The sequence below is a fragment of the Clarias gariepinus genome, chromosome 22 (assembly GCF_024256425.1).
Source record: "Clarias gariepinus isolate MV-2021 ecotype Netherlands chromosome 22, CGAR_prim_01v2, whole genome shotgun sequence".
NCBI lineage: Eukaryota > Metazoa > Chordata > Actinopteri > Siluriformes > Clariidae > Clarias > Clarias gariepinus.
In genome coordinates this window covers 29,103,809-29,122,188 of record NC_071121.1, presented here as the reverse complement: position 1 = coordinate 29,122,188, position 18,380 = coordinate 29,103,809, and the positions used below count along the sequence as shown (strand labels likewise).

The window sequence follows — 18,380 nt, the reverse complement described above, 5'->3', positions numbered from 1 at the left end:
ATGATCTTAGTCATTACGTTAATAACTTCTTGTGTGTGTGTGTATCTGTGTGTGTCTGGGTGTATCTGTGTGTGTGTCTATATATGTTTGTGAGTGTGTCTGTGTGTATTTGTGTATCTGTGTGTGTCAGTATGTTTCTGGTGTCTGTGTGTGTGTGTGTGTGTCTGTGTGTATGGGTGTGTGTGTGTGTAGTTGGTATTTGTGTATCTATGTGTGTGTGTGTGTGTGTGTGTGTGTGTGTGTGTGTGTGTATGGGTGTGTGTGTGTGTAGTTGGTATTTGTGTATCTATGTGTGTGTGTGTGTTAGTGTGTTTTGTGTGTAGGTGTGTGTGTGTAGGTGTGTGTGTGTGTGTGTGTGTGTGTGTGTGTGTGCCAAATGACAAACTGTACATAAACTGGTTCTAGGACTCAGGAAAACCCCCCAAAACAAAGCATGAGAGTAAACGTACTGCTGCGAAAGCAACACAGATTCACATTCATATGACAGAACAGCCTGAGATCATGTAACACAAAAGTGTGGCATTAAAAATTCAGCAAGTACAGCAATTTCAGTAAACCCACACCATTTGGGGGCTCATAAGTAATGGAACAGACCAACATAATTACAAACATAAGGAGTGACTTTGGATGATTGGATGAAAATCCTTTACACTTAGTGACTTAGTGAAGTCAGGAACCCATGGACATGACCACATGCTGGGTTTCCTCCCTTTAGACACTTTGTCAGGCTTTGAATGGTTCATGTCACACTTCTGTCAAAGACCTTAAATAAAATCTGAAAGTCTGGACTTCACTCACATCTCAAGTGTTTCATTTCAAACTCAGTGCGGTGGTGTACAGAGGCCACATGCAAAAAAGGTATTTGTTCCAAAATTTTGTTTTTACACACACACACACACACACACACACACACACACACTGAGAAAGATCCTCTCCCCTTTATGTTTCAATCCTGTAAGACACAGAAGACGAGGATCAGTTCTAAGTATAAGAGTATTCCTCAAACAGTAGAAGACTGTGTTGTGCTTTATTAAATAATAAAACAAAAGACTGACATACACACTTACACACACATCCACCTCCATATAACAGACAGTACGTCAGTTACTCACTGTAGTGTCTCTAGTTTACAGTGAGGATCCCTCAGTAGATCAGACAGCAGCTTCACTCCTAGTTCTCCTGGATGGTTTCTGCTCACATTCAGCTCTCTCATGTGTGATGAGTTCCTTCTAAGAGCTGAAGCCAGAGCAGCACAACCTTCAGCTTTAATATTGCACTGATATAACCTGAAACGACACAAATCACAATGCAGCTTACTAAAACAGGGGTGATCTGCCTCAGGACGTTTGGCCCTCCGCACGGGAAGACGGTGACGCACGCGGGCGGCCACCTCACCCAGCTATAAAGCGCACCCGGGAAGAACTTCTGTTATATTGTACTTTCAGCTGCACAACACACACGGTGTTATATCATCTCTATCTGTTATCACCCAGATGAGGATGGGTTCCCTGTTGAGTCTGGTTCCTCTCAAGGTTTCTTCCTATTACCATCTCAGGGAGTTTTTCCTTGCCACTGTCGCCGTCACCCTTGGCTTCTTCATCAGAGACATTTCATTCATCATTCATTTATCTTATTATTATCTAGACACATTTTTCTCACACATACACACTATGTATATAAATAAAATTGAATTGAATAAAATTGAATATGGGGTGTCTGCCAAATGGGTATGAATCCTAAAGGGATAGACTGAGGTTTTTGATCTTTTGTTTTCAAGATGATGCTGAAATCCACACATAACTCACAAAAAGAGGGTGAGTTGTCTGTCGTCAGCATTGGAGTGGTCTAAAAAGCTATTTGAGTATGTTCCCTCTTATTATAACGAGACTTAGAACACATTATTGCAGGTGTTGGGATCACCTGAATGTGCTTGTTTGCCAGGCTTTAAATAAACAAATGCTAAAATGAGTGCCCTGAAGGCCTGGAATGAATTCCAGTGAAACCAGTGTATAATTCTATCCAATGATGCAAACTTCAAAGACCTTTTGTGAGTTGCTCTTGATAAGAGCGTCTGCCAAATGCCTAAATGTAAATGTAATGTAAATTCATGAGTAGACAGTACTAGATACTGTACAGGATCCACACAGTGCAAGAGAGGAAAAGCAGGGCTGTGTCTAAGCCATCAGTGGAATAGCGCTAATGAAGACCATCAGCAGAGCGAAGGTTTTGGAGGCTGTGGCCACAGGTTGAGGTTCTGAGGTCACAGGTTGAGGTACGCAAGTGGCCACAGCCATGGACAGAACTCAATAAGGACTCTGAAGAATTTGACATACTGTATGACTGAGGCCCATAAACAACTGAGGCCCACATACAACAAGAGAAGTAGAACCCTGTGCACCCAATCCCTATCTCTGACATTCAGAAGGTCTAAACATTATACAGCAATGAGCTAAAAAATCAATTAACGCAATGGCACAAGCTACTCGGGCCTGGACACAAGCCCTGTCCACTCATAATATTCATTAAAAGAAAGAAACCTGCCTTCTGTGACAGGGAGCTTGTTGTTGCTTCTGCATAAAAAAAAAAATATATATTTTTTGGTGCTTACGGTTTTTCCTCATCAATTCAAAGAATGAGAAAACAATAATTAATGGGGTCTAGTCTGTTCTAGACGCAGGTTACTTCAGTAAATTCGGGAGGGATTCAAGCGCAGACATTTATTTGAGCTTTGCCCATAATCATTAACAAAGTCCAACGTGGTCAGGGATCAGGCAGATAGAATCAACAAATACAGGGCTAAACTTAAACTCCAGGGAAACAACCAAGAGTCAAAACCAAGCAGATAATATTATAATAACCAGGAACCAGAAGAAATCCCACAGTAAAGGAACATGGAGAATTATACTTAAAATACGTAAATTGTCTTATTCTACTGGGTGTCAATCTACATACAGTGATACAGTGATGATCTGACCTCAGTATCTCCAGTGTACAGTGTGGACTCTCCAATCCAGCAGAGAGGAACGTCACTCCTGAGTCCTGCAGGTTATTGACACTCAGGTCCAATTCTCTCAAACTGGAGACTTTCGCGCTGAGAACTGAGGACAGAACTCTACAGCTCTCTTGTGTCAGGTTACACTCACACAGCCTGGGAGACACATGATCATACATCCGAATACATGAAAATAATACACATACATGTACATAAATTATTATTTTATTTAAAAGTGAAGTTTTACTTGGAAAATGTTAGTTTTAAAGAGATAGTTGTAGAGATTAGACGCAAACACATGACAGGAGTGGCTTCCGTCTGGCCACTTCACCATATAGACCTGTGCTCATTGGGACCTTCAGAGCAGCAGAGATCTTTCTGTAACCTTCCCCAGATCTGTGCCTGGAGACAATCCTGTCTGTCGGAGGTCTACAGACAATTCCTTTGACTTCATGCTGGGTTTGTGCTCTGACATGAACGGTCAACTGTGGGACCTTATATAGACAGGTGTGTGTCTCTCTAAATCATGTCCAATCAACTTAATTTACCACAGGTGAACTCCAATTAAGCTGCAGAAACATCTCAAGGATGATCAGGGGGAACAGGATGATCAGGGGAAACAGGATGCGCCTGGGCTCAGTTTTCAGCTTCATGGCAAAGGCTGTAAGTACATGTGCTTTCTCAATTTTTCTTTTTTTTTTTTTTAATAAATTTGCCAAAATTTCAAGTAAACTTTTTTCATGTTGTCATTATGGGGTGTTGTGTTTAGAATTTTGAGAAAAAAATGAATTGAATTTTAGAATAAGGCTGTGACATAACAAAATGTGGACAAAGTCATGTGCTGGGAATACTTTCCGGACGCACTGTACATGTTTTTAAAAAAATAAGGTTTGAACATACAGTAAGCAAACATTTCTCACCCTTACATCCTGTGTGTGTGTGTGTGTGTGTGTACTTGTATGTACAGTATAAGGGATATCTGAGGATGATCTGACCTCAGTATCTCCAGTGTACAGTGTGGATTCTCCAGTCCAGCAGAGAGCAGTATTACTCCAGAATCCTGCAGGTTATTGCTACTCAGGTCCAGTTCTCTCAGACTGGAGAACTTTGAGCTCAGAACTGTGGACAGAGCTCTACAGCTTTCCTCTGTCAGATTACACCCAAACAGTCTAGAGAAAAAGTAATGATTTATTAAAAAAAAAAATGAAATAGTATTAGCAAACTTACTATATCAGTCTCCTAAAAAGAACCTCAAGTCCCGGTGTCCCCTCTCCACCTCACTTACAGCAGCTGGAGAACAATTCCCAGGAGAACTTTCCTACCTTTTTCTACTTTCCTACTTTCTCCTGTGCAGAATCCACTTCATCTGACACGCTTCTACCAGTCCCTCAGAGTGAGTGAGAAATTAAACTACAGGTGAGTTAACAGAGAGTCTTGAAGGGTCACAAAGTGTCTCAAATGTGGTGACAGGAGCCCACAACAAAACAATCATTTAAATCTCCAGAGGACCGCGGTGATGCCAGGGCGTAGCTCTTGGCTTTCGGTTTCTAGGAGCCCTGGTGACGTTCTAGCACATGATGTATATATTTCTGTACCCCACCACTGCTTCAATGCTGACAAAACTAGAGGGAGCTTTGATTCACCATGGAAGCTGAATGAAGCATCTTGCACATCTTTAACCAAAAGAGACCCTCAAAAACGAGGAACTTCATGTCCAGGGTAAAGCCACAGAGCAGGGTGGTAGAGCAGTCTTATGGTGAAGACCCCATATGATCACAAACCCAAAGACATGTGGCAACAAATCCCTCAAGTTGATGGCTGACACAATAGACACGAACCACTTCATCTCAGTACCTGCAAGTCTCTAATCAGTGGTGTGACTTCAGCCCTTTCATGTGGGTATCATTTCAGCACCTTTGCCAGCTGGTCCACAAACATCAGAGTGAGAATGTCCTTAAGTGTCAAAGTTTCCCGTGTGTTAAAGCAGGTGTCAGTGTTAACTTCCATAAGTTTTCATATAAAGTATAACACACGCTTAACGGGCATGAAAAAATAATAAACTGCAGGAAGACCAAATCTTGTGTTGTCTTCTCTCACAGATAAAAGGAAGGATAAATTGCTGTGCCAGCTGTCACTGCGTTTATCTCTCGTCCATCTGTCTGGCTCAGCAGCGCAGTTCTCAGTCTGTCTGTGTCTTATGCCAACCACTGTTCTGTGAACTTGTACCTGATAGAAATGAAATACTATTTATTACAAACCTATTTATTACATCTGACAATCGCACGGGGTAACGATGTTTATAAACTGGAGCTTAGAAACAAATAGCGCATCCTGTGTGTATCTGCGCCACATGCACATACACAAAAGAGGCTCCGCTCTCCAGAAAACCAGCCCAGACAATCTATGGGCATCATGGCTCCCCTCATAGAGGCGTTTCATTTGAAAGTAAGGTATAACTGTGTCACAACTGCTAAATTATTCACATGGATCAAATGTCAGGTACGAGGGCCCCTCACTGGAGTTTGTTTAGAGCCCGTGGGAGGTCAGTACCAGCGCTGACTCTCACCCCATCATCTCACCCCCCCCCCCCCGTCTCTCTGTCCTGGCGCATCGCAGTTTATTTTAATAAATATAACATCACTGCGTTTATCATTAAATTAAAATAATGACATCAAAAATGTATGAAAATTACTCACAAGACTTTCCTAGATGCTTTCACCACCATTAGCAGCTTAAGAAAACATTCCTCTGATCTATCATATTTCTTCAAATCAAACTCGTCCAGCTCCTGTTCTGAGTTCAGCATCAGAAACACCAGAGCGGACCACTGAGAAGGAGAGAACCTGATTCCGCTGAGACGACTGTTGCCTCCTCTGTTTAGAGATGTTTGAACTTCCTGCTCTAGCGAATAGTCATTCAGTTCATTCAGACACTGGAACAGATTAATGGATTTCTCTAGAATGGGATTCTTTTTTATCTTCTCCTTGATGTACTTGATGGTTTCCTCTTTGCCGTGAGAGCTGCTTCCTGTCTGGGGCAGTATGTCTCGTAAAACTGTCTGATTGGACTCCTGTGAGAGACCAAGGAGGAACCGGAGAAACAGGTCCAGGTGTCCGTTCTCACTCTGTAAGGCCTTGTCCACTGCGCTCTTCAGGAAGACAGACATGTGCTGCTTTCTTAAGAGAGGTAACACCCCAGTGTTTTGATCCTTTAAAATATTTTTGTTTTTCAAGACAAAGCAAAGAAACACATATAAAGCAGCCAGAAACTCCTGAACACTCAGATGTACAAAGCTGAAGACCTTCCCCAGGTGAAGCCCATGCTCCTCTCTGAAGATTTGGGTACACACTCCTGAGTACACTGAAGCTTCTCTGACATCGATGCCACACTCTCTCAGGTCTTCCTCATAGAAGATCAGGTTTCCTTTCTCCAGCTGTTGGAAAGCCAGTTTTCCCAGTGCCAGTATACTCTCTCTGATCTGCTGAGGATCAGCATCACATTTCTGATGGTACTTTTGGTCCTTGTGTTTGATCTGAAAGATCAGGAAGTGTGTGAACATTTGAGTCAGAGTCTTGGGGATCTCTCCACCCTCTGCTTCACCCAACATTCTCTCTAGAACAGTGGCTGAGATCCAGCAGAAGACTGGGATGTGGCACATGATGTAGAGGCTCCTTGAAGACTTCATGTGCCTGATGATTTTATTGGTCAGTCTCTGATTATTTAGCCGCTTCCTGAAGTACTCCTCTTTCTGAGGGTCACTGAACCCTCGTACCTCTGTTACCTGGTTTACACACTCAGGAGGGATCTGATTGGCTGCTCCTGGTCGAGAGGTGATCCAGAGGAGAGCAGAGGGAAGCAGATTCCCCTTGATGAGGTTTGTCAGCAGCACATCCAGTGAGGCTGACTCTGTCACATCACACACTCTCTCATTCTTCTGGAAATTCAGAGGAAGTCGACACTCATCCAGACCATCGAAGATGAACACAACTTTGCGGGCGTTACAGTCTATAAAGTGCAAATCTTTTATTTCTGGAAAAAAGTGATGAAGAAGTTTCTTCAGACTGAGATGTTTCTCCTTAATCAGATTCAGCTCTCTAAAGGGAAGTGGAAACATAAAGGTGACGTCCTGATTTGCTTTTCCTTCAGCCCAGTCCAGAATGAACTTCTGCACAGAGACTGTTTTTCCAATTCCAGCGACTCCTTTAGTCAGCACACTTCTGATGGACTTGTCTTTAAAGATATCATTACATTTGATGGGTTTCTCCTGTGTTGCTGCTCTCCTGGATGCCGACTCAATCTGTCTCACCTCATGTTCATTACAGACGTCTCCACTCCAGCCCTCTGTGATGTAAAGCTCTGTGTAGATCTCATTCAGAAGAGCTGAGCTTCCATGCTGGGAGATTCCTTTATTTATTCTTTTACACTTCTCCAAAAGTGTGGATTTGAGTTTGTCCTGATACACAGAGAGCCGTCCCAACTCTAACAGGAAAAAAAGAATATGATCATTAATATCAGATGAGCAATCACATCATATATCTTAACATTTAAACATCTTAAGGACTGCCAGACTGCGTATCAGCTTTCACCCCACGGCAGGAGGACTTAGGGAGGACTTAGGGAAGACCCGTCCTAAACACCCCCCTCCCCGCATGCTCCTTACTCCTGTTGCAATTTGTTTAGGTCCTGTCAGCACTGTGCATGGCGTATGTTACGTGTATGAAAGGTTAGGATCTACCTGACATCACCTGAACACCATCCACAGTATTAACCTTTAAATCAATAGTACGTTCCAAATGAATCTCTTCTATGAACACATTAGAACATCTGCATTAATATAAACCTGTAAATTGCAGCTGCACGGATGTCAGAGCTGCTGTTGTTAAAAACTAATCAACGCCTTTTGACCAAGAATGCAGAACTCTACAGCAGAACTCTGGTGAAAGATTAGATAAATACGCTCCCTGTGAAGTTACAGCATGAAACCTGAAGCCATGGGTCTGAACCTATGTCCTTACTGTTGTGCAGTGTGTTAGCGAGGTCTGTGTAGTGCATGCTCTCCAGCATGTGCAGTGTGATCTTTAGCGTTCCCTCTCGGACACTGTGATGAACGTCCTCTTCCTCCACCTGCCCCTCACTGCTTGCTGGGTAATCCTCACTCAGGAGCTTTTTAAACCTGATTAATTCATTCTTCAACAAAGTGATGACTTTGTGCTCAAGATCCTGATTAAGAAAATGTAAAGTCAAACACTGTAATATTACAGAATATCTATAAAAATAATTAGTAATTCTTTCTGATTAACTACAAAATGAAAGTATATACACACCTTAAATATTAAATCAAGCTGCTTTTTACAGGTGATTTTGAAATACTTGTTTGTTGTTTGTTTGCTGTGAACAAAACTGCTGAGTTTAGTCGAATTAATACGCAGATACACACAGACATTTAGCAAAATCATATTCTCAAATGATTGCAATAATCCAGTGAGCTGAGTCCCAATCATTACTCTGGGTGAATATTAGAAGTGACGTTACTCAGTGCACGCTAGATTATGAGCTGAATGAGGAAAATATTATAACTTTACTGACGTCAGAGCAGCAGAACTCTCTTCATCTCTGAAGTTCAATGGAAACACCATTGACTGATTGCTCTTCATCGACCAACTCCGAGGTTCCTGTGAGTCTGTACCGAGTCTGGGCCAAAGCAGCTTAAAGTTAGTTCAGCCTTTATTCATCACAATATCACATCTTCTTATGGCAGTGGTGGCTCAGTCAGCTAACGCTGTGGTTTCCTGGGTCACTGATCAGAAGCCCAGGGGGTTTGAGCGCTAGCACTGCCAACTTTCCACTGTTGAGCTCCTGACCAAGGCCCTTAACCCGGAGGTGCTGTAACCTGGCAGAGCTGGGGCTCAAACCACCACTGAGCTTTAACCCACTGAGCTTTAACCCACTGAGCATTAACCCACTGAGCTTTAACCCACTGAGCTTTAACCCACTGAGCTTTAACCCACTGAACTTTAACCCCTGAACTTTAACCCCTGCCCAGCTCGATTTACTCTTATTGTATTGTGAAGTATGAACCAGGTTTGTTTGACCCCTCTGAGGTTAACAGGCCACATAACACTTAAATACCTGTACAATCATAACATCTCATACCACTGCATGTTTAGTCGGCTATTTAAATGTCAGTGTTTAAGGCCCTGAGTTTATCTCTCAATTCTGCCCCCTAGTGGAAAAGATTAAATTAGCTGTGGAATTCCCAGAGCATACAGTACAGTAGAGTATAACTTCTCTCTGTAGCCTGGTTTAGAACCAGAATCAGATTCATGCTGGAGTCTCAATGAAAAACACGTATGAGAAGAACGTTCCTTTTAGTCTTATGTCACGTGAGATTCTTTAATTACAGACTGAATCAGACTGAAAGACCCTCAATTATCTAAACTATTATTACATAACAGCGACTACAGAACTGAACAGTAAAGAGAGTTTCTTAATGTTTTACAACATTATTAGTTATCATTTTTTATATCAGCAGTTATATACTGTGTGTGTGTGTGTGTGTGTGTGTGTGTGTATTCCTCACCTCTCATATTTCTGTGTGTCCTGTGTTCCAGAGACACTCACGCTGGCGGTCATCTCTCCTCTTAGAGAACACAGCTGTACAAAACTGTGTATACACACACACACACACACACACACACACATTGTGCGCAGTACATGATGTTAAATATTAAAACATAATCTCATCACCAGGTACTTGACCCTATCAGGTAATTAAGCAAACTGTCTTGTTTTACAGATTTACACACTTACTGTGTTTTCGATGCCGTGCCTACAGACGTCTTGCCGCAAATGAAAGTGCTGAGGTTTACTCAAACTGGTTTGACTGGTTTAGTCATTGCTGGGAAAGCAGATGTAAGATAAGCTTGCAGTATTTTTCATAAGAACACGCGGACTCTCTGGAATGTGCGCTTGACATTTATAATTTGACAGGTTCTTTACATTCAAGCCGCGTGTTGGGTGGAAGGCGTTACAACGTAAGAGTACTCGGGTTACTTCTTTGATGGATCGAGTTATCTAACCGCCACTTAACTACTCAGTTATTTAGTTATTTTTTCAAAAATGTGACAATTTATGTAATCCGCGAGACAGACAGCAGCCGTTCCCAATCTGTTAGTGTGTGTGTGAAAGTCGTCCTACAAGCCCCGCCCCCCATAACCCCGATAAGTGTACATTACTGAATCTGAAGTGAAGACTACAAAGTCGTTGTTTAGGCTGTGATTAAAAGATTATTTTTAGTGTTATTATTTTAGGTTATGACAGTGTGTGGCCACGCCCCCGTAGCACTATCACTTTACAATAAAACGGTCAGATTAATACAATGTATGAGGCAGATTTCCCACCGTGTGTGTAAATCAAACCTGAATTTTAACACTAAGACTCTTCATTTCTTTCCTTTTGTACGTCACAAAGAAGTAAATAAAAGGTAAAATACGATTTCAAATATTGGCAACTTTGTGTCCCAGAGGAAAATTTTACTGCTCAAAGCTCGCTTTTCTATAACTCTGGAGACAAAGTTGTAATTCTCACTTTAACCTCAGTTTAGTTTCTATTTAGTTTCATACATTTCTGGTCTGTTTCTCCTAAAATTCACTAGGAGAAACAGATGAGACAAGAAATTTAGCGACAGGAGTCATCCTTGAGATGAAATGGAGATCCTCATAACCTCACTGTTATTATTGGCTCCTTTTTTTCTCCTTTGGAGAAAGGTGTGCTATATAAAATTAGTGTGTATGTGGTGGTACAACACACCAAAAAATTATTAGGTACCTCTTTGTATTATTGATACAGTTTATTACAATGTGACTGGTTCTATTGAACTGTAATAGATCTTTGTCGATAGGTGTTCCCAATAATTTCATTTAATTTATATTAAACTTATAGTTGACAAAATATGGGAAAACCTTTTAATAGTACCTAATAAATTAATTAAAAATAAAATCAATTAAAAGCTTTTTTTACAAATGCTTAAACAAACAAGTTTGCTTTATTTGAAATTGCCCCATAACAAAATATATAGACACATGTATATGTGTATATATTATAACATACAGTAGTTGATCAATTGGAATGGTTATTACCGTCGCGCTCACCGCCGCGTGAAAACGTCAGCGGCCAAAATAAATTAGTTGCATTTCAAAGTTATTCGTAAAATGGCCGCCAGGTGGCGCAAAGTGACATTTTCGCTCGTTGTCGTAAATACAACAGTGACCGTTATACAGCGTATCTCTGTATCTGTTTATTGTTATTTAAGTTCTGGATTATTTCAGGTACTTTAAACACATTGTTGGGTTGCTCATGTTGGCTCATATGAGATGTAGTTTACAAATTAACACCTGGTTGGGTTATTTTGACCCAACAACTGGTTTATTCATTATTCTTTCCTTTCTCCAAATATCAGCCTGCAGAATGTTTGAAATATTACTGTTATTGTGTCACAGGTGTAGTTTTAAGAGTTGTTTAGGCAGGAATGCGTGTGTATACAGCTCAAAACCTCCATCAGTTATTAAAGATAGCCGCTATTTAGAAAAAATGCCCAGTGATTTCTGCCCAGTGTATCTTCACATGTAATTTGTTAGTTTGTCAGGTTGTACAGAAAACATGTATAACTTGAACATGTATATAGCAAGTGTAAACTTGCATCACAAAAAATTAAACTTGAAAAGATTTTGGTTTTATACTTAACAAATTTAAAACATTGTACCAACTTACCGATCACAATTGAGTCTCTTACCTAATATCAACATTTAGGACAGCAACAGCTAATCCTACAAATTTATTCTGGAAACCTGAACTACAAAATGTTCTACTACAGCATACTGAATGTAGCAGTATTCAGTACAGCTGTATACCAATACATAACATCCAATAACTGGAACAGCAAGCAGTATTTGTATGAGGGCTTTTTGTACATCCCTCCAGTGTGCCACATTCAAAAAATTATAAAGTCTTTGAGGCCCTCATCCGACATTTGTATATCAAAGCTTTTTTGGCTTTACTTTTTTCCACTGGTGTCCATCCATCCAGGGTTCCACAGCGCATGATGTATGCTGCAAAAACAAAAGAAGCAGGCATAAAAATGAGCAAATTGGTCCGATATGGCCATGAATCAAAGCAGGTAAAATAAATTCAATCTCTTGAGATTGAATACGTTTATAGTTGGTTACATGTCAAGAAGCACCTTATTTAGTTAAAGCTTCTTAAAAAAAAAAAAAAAAAACTTCTGAAAATTTATTGCCACCAGTCTGTGTATGTGTAGAGATGCTTTAAACTGGACAGTGGAATGAACTGTTGTGAGCCAGCGTGTTAAAGCCCACTAGTGTAAGCCACCATACAGACCGTTGTACATAGGAATAAACAAAAATTGTAATAAATAAATAAGGGATGTCCGTTGAGTACCAGTATAGGGCTAGACCATGTTGTGGGCCTTAGTTTCGCTCTCTGGCTCTGAACCCTTTGCCATATTGTATGAAGAAATACAGTATCCAAAAATAAAAGTTTGGATTTATTTTATACACTCTAGAACAATACTGGAGATTATAAAACTGTGAAATAACACTTGGAATTAGGTGATTAAGTAACAACTACAATCAATTAATTTATTAAATGATGGATAGCTGTTCTGGAATAGTTATTGCCAAGAACAGTATTGTCAAGTGCATTTGCATAATCCATCAAGCACCATGATGAACCTGGCTCTCATAAAGACCTTCCCAGGAAAGCAAGACCAAAATGTACCTCTGCTGCAGAGGAGAAGTTCATTTAGAGTTACCAGCCTCAGAAATGTACCGATTCACACACAGCACCTCAGATTAGAGCCGTTATAAAGGATTTACAGATCACAAGTAGAAGATCTTAATACCAACTGTTCAAAGAGATTATTGCATATTCTGGATGCCAGTGTAGAAAGAAATTAAAACCCAAAAAAGACTGGAGTTAAACTTTTGACTAGTGGTATATAAATTGTACAACAAACATTTTATTGTAAACAATAAAATTAGAAAAAGTCTAAGTTACTTACTTAGGATCCCATTGACTTTGGACTTGTCCAGGACCGTTTTCCCTTCTGGCACCTTTCCGTGCTTCCCAAATGCCACTGCATTTTGGCACTCCTCTGCAGTAAAGAATTCATCAAAAAGAAGATGAAACAAGCGAAGGCAGTCCTTCCAGGCCTCTGCATGGATTGCAGCTAGACGGGTAGAGGACAGAAAAAGACCACTTTCTGGATATAGCTCTCGCTTCCCAGATCTGTTTTGTTTAGCCATAGCACCAGCCTGAGGTTGTATCTGTTCAACTTTTTCCAGAAAGCTTTTTAATGCCTCAAGTTGTTCACCACCTGTAACACAGAAATTGAATTGTTACTTTAGAGGGATACAGAAAGAAGAAGAAGAAGAAAAAAAAAAAAAGGCAGCAAGTTTAAAAACAAAGATTTTATTATAATTAAGTATTTTCTAAATAACTTTTTTTGCTAAAGCACCCGATATGCCCAAAATTAGTCTACTCAAAACTGTAGTTTTTTTTTTTATCATATTGATAATTACAATGCAAGAGTTGATTGTCATTTACTATTAATTACATTTAACTATATGCATAACTCTGCTTCACTGGAATTCTAATCAGACGTAGTATGTCCATTTAACGTTAGAGGGGGGGTGCTAAGGGTAGCCTCCAAGCACATACTGTATTAACGTGCTGATATTCAATATAATATCGGACTGGATTGGATACTGGGATGTAGGGGGGATTACTTACCAATACTACCAAGCACCTCCTCCAGTTTCTCATTCTCTTCCATTAATTTTGCCAGCTCTGGCTTACAGGCCTCACATGGCTTCCATGCTCCCCCTGGTTTCGTTCTCACACTTGGTTCTCCATATTTTGGTACTGGAGCAATCTCATTGATAGAACTAGCTGCAGAGGAGCTAAAGCTTGAGTTCTCGTATTCAGAACTACTAGCTGTGCTCTTCTCTGTAGGACAAGCAGGCGGTGTTTCTGGTACAATGGGACTGTACAACATTTTAAGAAAGCTTTCTTTGGCTGCAAGTTTACTTGGAGTTGTTGGCTTCCATTGCTCAGCTGAATTTGTTAAAACAGGCATCTGTTGCAACTGGTTGAAAGACACTGGCTGTGCAGTGTGATGCTGTGGATACTGTGGATGGTTAGAAGAAGGTGCGAGTGGATAATTTTGGAGAGGCTGTATAAAGAAAGGCTGGTACTCTGATGGGGTACCTGATAGGTGGTAGTATGGCAGGAGGGGTGGAGATGACTGGGTGGCTAGTGGCTGGTATAGTGGCAAAGAAGGTGATCTCTGGGTGGCTGGTAGCGTGGCAGGCAAGGTGATGACTGGGTGGCTGGTGGCTGGTAGCGTGGCAGGCAAGGTGATGACTGGGTGGCTGGTGGTTGGTAGCATGGAAGGGAAGGTGGAGTTGATGGGGTAGCTGGTGGCTGGTAGTGTGGCAGGGGAGGTGGAGTTGACGAAGTAGCTGGTTCCTGGGTGACACCGTGCTCTACAGAATTTAGGCATTGCTGTGCAGAGGTGGACTGAACTGCTGGAGGCAGTGATGAGCGGTTATAGAATCTCTGAGCAGCTGTATCTCTTTTTTTAATGTCCTTCTTTGTGCCCTTCTTGGCATCCACTTTCTTTGCTTCTGTTCCAACATAGTTTACTTTGGCACTGTAGAACTTGTTGTCAGACCACCGTGCCAATACTACTTCTCCCGGTTTCAGATTTCTTAAACAAGCAATAGGTTGATCGTCTTTGTTTAATATATCAGTGACATTAAAATTTTTTGCAGTGTATCCATCCTCAAATGTTAAAAATACAAAATGACCTAAAAATGAAAACAAGGAATAACGGAGATTAAGTAAATACTAAGATATGGTCTCAAACATGCTACTTTATTGTATTTTTTATAACGTGGCAACACATGGTTTGTGCAGGTTTTAACAATTTAATACCTTTTTAAAAGCAATTTAAGACTTTTTACATCCATACTGGGTAATAGCTTTTTCCCCCCACTAACAAAAGGATTTTTAAAAATTAAAGATATTTTGGCCAACAAGGCAGCAGAATTGTCTTGTTAAAACACATTTAGATTAACTTGACCAAAATGACCATAACCTAAGGATTGTGCCTGGAGATACATTCATAATAATCTAGTGGTAAGAGACTAGATGTCATCCATGATTTTGTTTATCTTAGTACAGTCCTCCTTGGCTTTAGACATCAAACTTTGCATTTGGTTGTCATGATGCATCATGTAGAACAAAAGTTATGATTATTTTTAAAACGTGTAACTTAATGCTACCAGAATAAGGGACTGACGTTGCAAAATGTGAATATTATTCGTCCTCTTCTTGAGGAAGCCAACCAAAAGCCATAAAAACGTGTTCCTATGAGTCTGTGCTATTTCTTTGCCTGTGATGGGACCCCTATATCTTTCTCATATCTATATATATCATATGTTAATTAAATCACTATAGCTGTATTAATTAAAACGGAGTGATTTGTAATGTGTAGGCTGGCAAGTTATGCAGGCCCATTCTGAGTGCTACCACTGCAGTGGGAAACACTGTAGTATCATCCACAATAAATTAAAATAAACACAATAACAGTAAGTGATTCAGTTACCTTTTTGGTCATCCTTGGGTGAGCCAGGGTCTGGTTCATAAAACTTGATTTTCTTCGGTGGGTTGCGCTCTCTTTTGGGCAACTCTTTTTTTTTACACTTTCTGCTGGGCTTTCCATTCTGTGAAACAAAAATGTAAAACATTTTTAAGTGGTTCTTAATTCATTTTAGCATGTCTCAGTTTGTTACAGCAATTTTAGGTTGATATTATTCAAGTTAGTTTTTATTTTAAATTATTTTTATATTATTAGAAGTTAGCACTTGTTTTTTTTTATTGCTTGGAAACACCTGTTAATTGATATACCTAGAAAAGCAATATACCCTCCTCCAAATGCTGTAGGTCTCTAATTTATGATTGTACCGGTACATCATTTATTATTGTTGCTAGATAGCAGCTAAAAGATTTAAACATCTTAAAAGATAAGTTTCCACAGAAAATGAAGCATGAACATGACCTCTGCGTGCACTGCGTCTTTCCTCAGAAAGGAAGAATTCGAGGAAGAATTAAATTATTTAAACAAGCTTTGTATTTTATACTTCGCATATATTTTTTTTATTTTATCGCATGTTAACAACAACCTACTATATTAAGGGTATCGCCTAATACTATACTAGATGCCATGCAATAAATACTGCCGCGTAATATTCTCGACATGATAAAAATCCATAAAGACAGTCTAACATGTGATAATATGGTCAGTTAATTTCTACACTTTCACCTCAGGACGTGTTTATGAAATAAGTCACAACTTCTTTTTTTTTTTTTTAACGAGCCTCATCTTAAATGTACGCCAACACGCGCGCGCGTCTCCTATCCGCTCCGGTACTTTAATTAAACAGCACGCGAGAGATGAGCCAAAGCCAGAGTCCCTACTGGAATTTAAGTAAACCTGGCGACCACTTCTAATTATATTTTTTTCTGAAGGTGTTCGGGCTTCACCAATTTTCCACCAATCTGCAGTATCACTTACCCACCGCGGTAAAGTTAGTTTTATGGAGCCACAGGTGGTCCATGCTAAAGGTTAGCTAAAGTTATTATTTAACGTAGCCACGTATGGGACTAGCCTCCTCAAAAAGTTTCACAACAAACAAACACTTTCCTTCAAGATATTATAAAGTCATACTCAAATTACATTTAATAAGGACTAATAAGGAAGGCTTACCTTTTTCTGTAAGGTGCTGCTTTGCGTATCCTCCTCATTCGTCCCGCGTACTTTAATGGCGCTCCTGGCGTTCTTCTTAATTCAGCCAACCGCGTTAATTAACCAATCAGGACGCAGCTTGCGTGATGGATTGCGCTGCTGTCAAATGAAATTTCTAATGCTGTCATTGTGCCCACCTCACCTGGAGGGTTCAAAGTTCACATTTTTGCGCCAAATTTGAGCAGCTTCAGTAAGGTGAGTGGATGGAGCTATTTATTACTTTTGCCAAATAATTAATATTAATAATCTGTTTTTGTAAGTCTTTTGTAATAACCTGTTACTCAGATGTAGGACAACTGGGAAGTTTAAATAAATTAAAATATGACTGTAATTGTAATTTATTAATAAACCTGTTATTGATATAAATGCTAATAGTAAACAAATATTAAAGGATTAATTACTGTATATTTTTGTGCATAGTGACAACACCTTACTAAGACACTTAATGTTGTTTATTATATATTTTTTATAAATTTTGTGGCTTGTCTGTTTACTTTATTACACAGTAATTATGGATTAATTGCAATAGCCATATAGGAAGGGTCAAAAGTAAAAGTTAGAAATACATTTTTATGTTGAACATATGTGCAATTTTGTGTCTGTTATTTATATTGTCAATTATTTTAGACAAACAGTTGACGCTTAATAAAATGACACAGAAGTACGACTCACGTTGGAGGAGAAAAGTCAAGATCCACCTAAATACTTGCAAAAGATACAGAAGAAAGGTAAGAAGGTTTTTTTGTTGTTATTGGAGCTGTTGTTAAAGCCTAATATTTTATCTAAAGCATTGAATCAGGTGTTGACAAAAAAGTAGGAACAGCATCTGTATATATTCCAGCGCAGTTTTACAGCTGTTAGCCTCTGAAATGACCATTAAAATAAATCAAAACTTTTTTTAGAACATTCTTATGAAGGGGGATTTATTGCAGGGTTTCTTGTTTTTTTAGTTTTATGTACTGTATGTGTAGGGGGGGAAAAAGGATATTAACTATATTATTGTTCTCTATTTTCAGCCAGGTACACAAAGCGCGGAGAAGAAAGGTAATAAAAATTTATAACTTATAAATAAATTTATAATTACAAAACTAAAAATGTAAAAATTAAAAAAGGTTAAAAAATCCATTTAAATGTTTAACATAGTTTCTTTTGTGTGTGTGTGTGTGTGTGTGCATTTGAAAGGTGAAAACTCTTAATCTTTGCTACTTTTTAAAAGTAGAAGAATAAACGTTTTTTTCACCAAAAAGTAATGTTTTTGTGTTTTATTTACTGGGGTGTTGTTAGGCCAACTTGTTCTTATAGAAATCCAATCACTTAAATCAACAAGTGAAATTATTTATTCTTCACTTTACCAATTGGAATTAGTAGATTCCAATTGGTGAAATCTACTAATTGTTTTTGACCCTAGAGATGAATAATGAATGGAACCAGCAACTCCAATGGAAAGAGGCAACTTTCTTTTTTGACTAGTTGAAAAGTTGGGCTAAGTCAACTGTAGAA

General features: G+C 39.5%; 1 protein-coding gene across 1 annotated transcript; it reads right to left on the bottom strand.

Moving 5' to 3' along the window:
- Nucleotides 1-351: 351 nt before the first annotated feature.
- Nucleotides 352-9,832, bottom strand: LOC128510003 (NLR family CARD domain-containing protein 3-like). Its single transcript, XM_053481934.1, has 10 exons — nucleotides 9,803-9,832; nucleotides 9,573-9,656; nucleotides 8,579-8,683; nucleotides 8,317-8,380; nucleotides 8,008-8,212; nucleotides 5,689-7,471; nucleotides 3,988-4,161; nucleotides 2,975-3,148; nucleotides 1,113-1,286; nucleotides 352-952 (listed from the first exon to the last, which is right to left on the bottom strand). Exons 2-10 carry the CDS (start codon nucleotides 9,623-9,625, stop codon nucleotides 940-942), a joined length of 2,745 nt encoding a protein of 914 aa, XP_053337909.1. The 5' UTR covers nucleotides 9,626-9,656; nucleotides 9,803-9,832; the 3' UTR covers nucleotides 352-939.
- Nucleotides 9,833-18,380: the final 8,548 nt, after the last annotated feature.

Bases quoted from the DNA above. Each gene is read 5' to 3' on its own strand.
- LOC128510003 (XM_053481934.1), bottom strand. From the start codon at position 9,625: ATGACCGCCAGCGTGAGTGTCTCTGGAACACAGGACACACAGAAATAT. The intron at 8,213-8,316 runs GTGTGTATATAC...TTTCTTAATCAG, and splicing joins AGCTTGATTTAATATTTAAG to GATCTTGAGCACAAAGTCAT. The intron at 3,149-3,987 runs GTCAGATCATCC...TGTGTCTCCCAG, and splicing joins TGTACACTGGAGATACTGAG to GCTGTGTGAGTGTAACCTGA.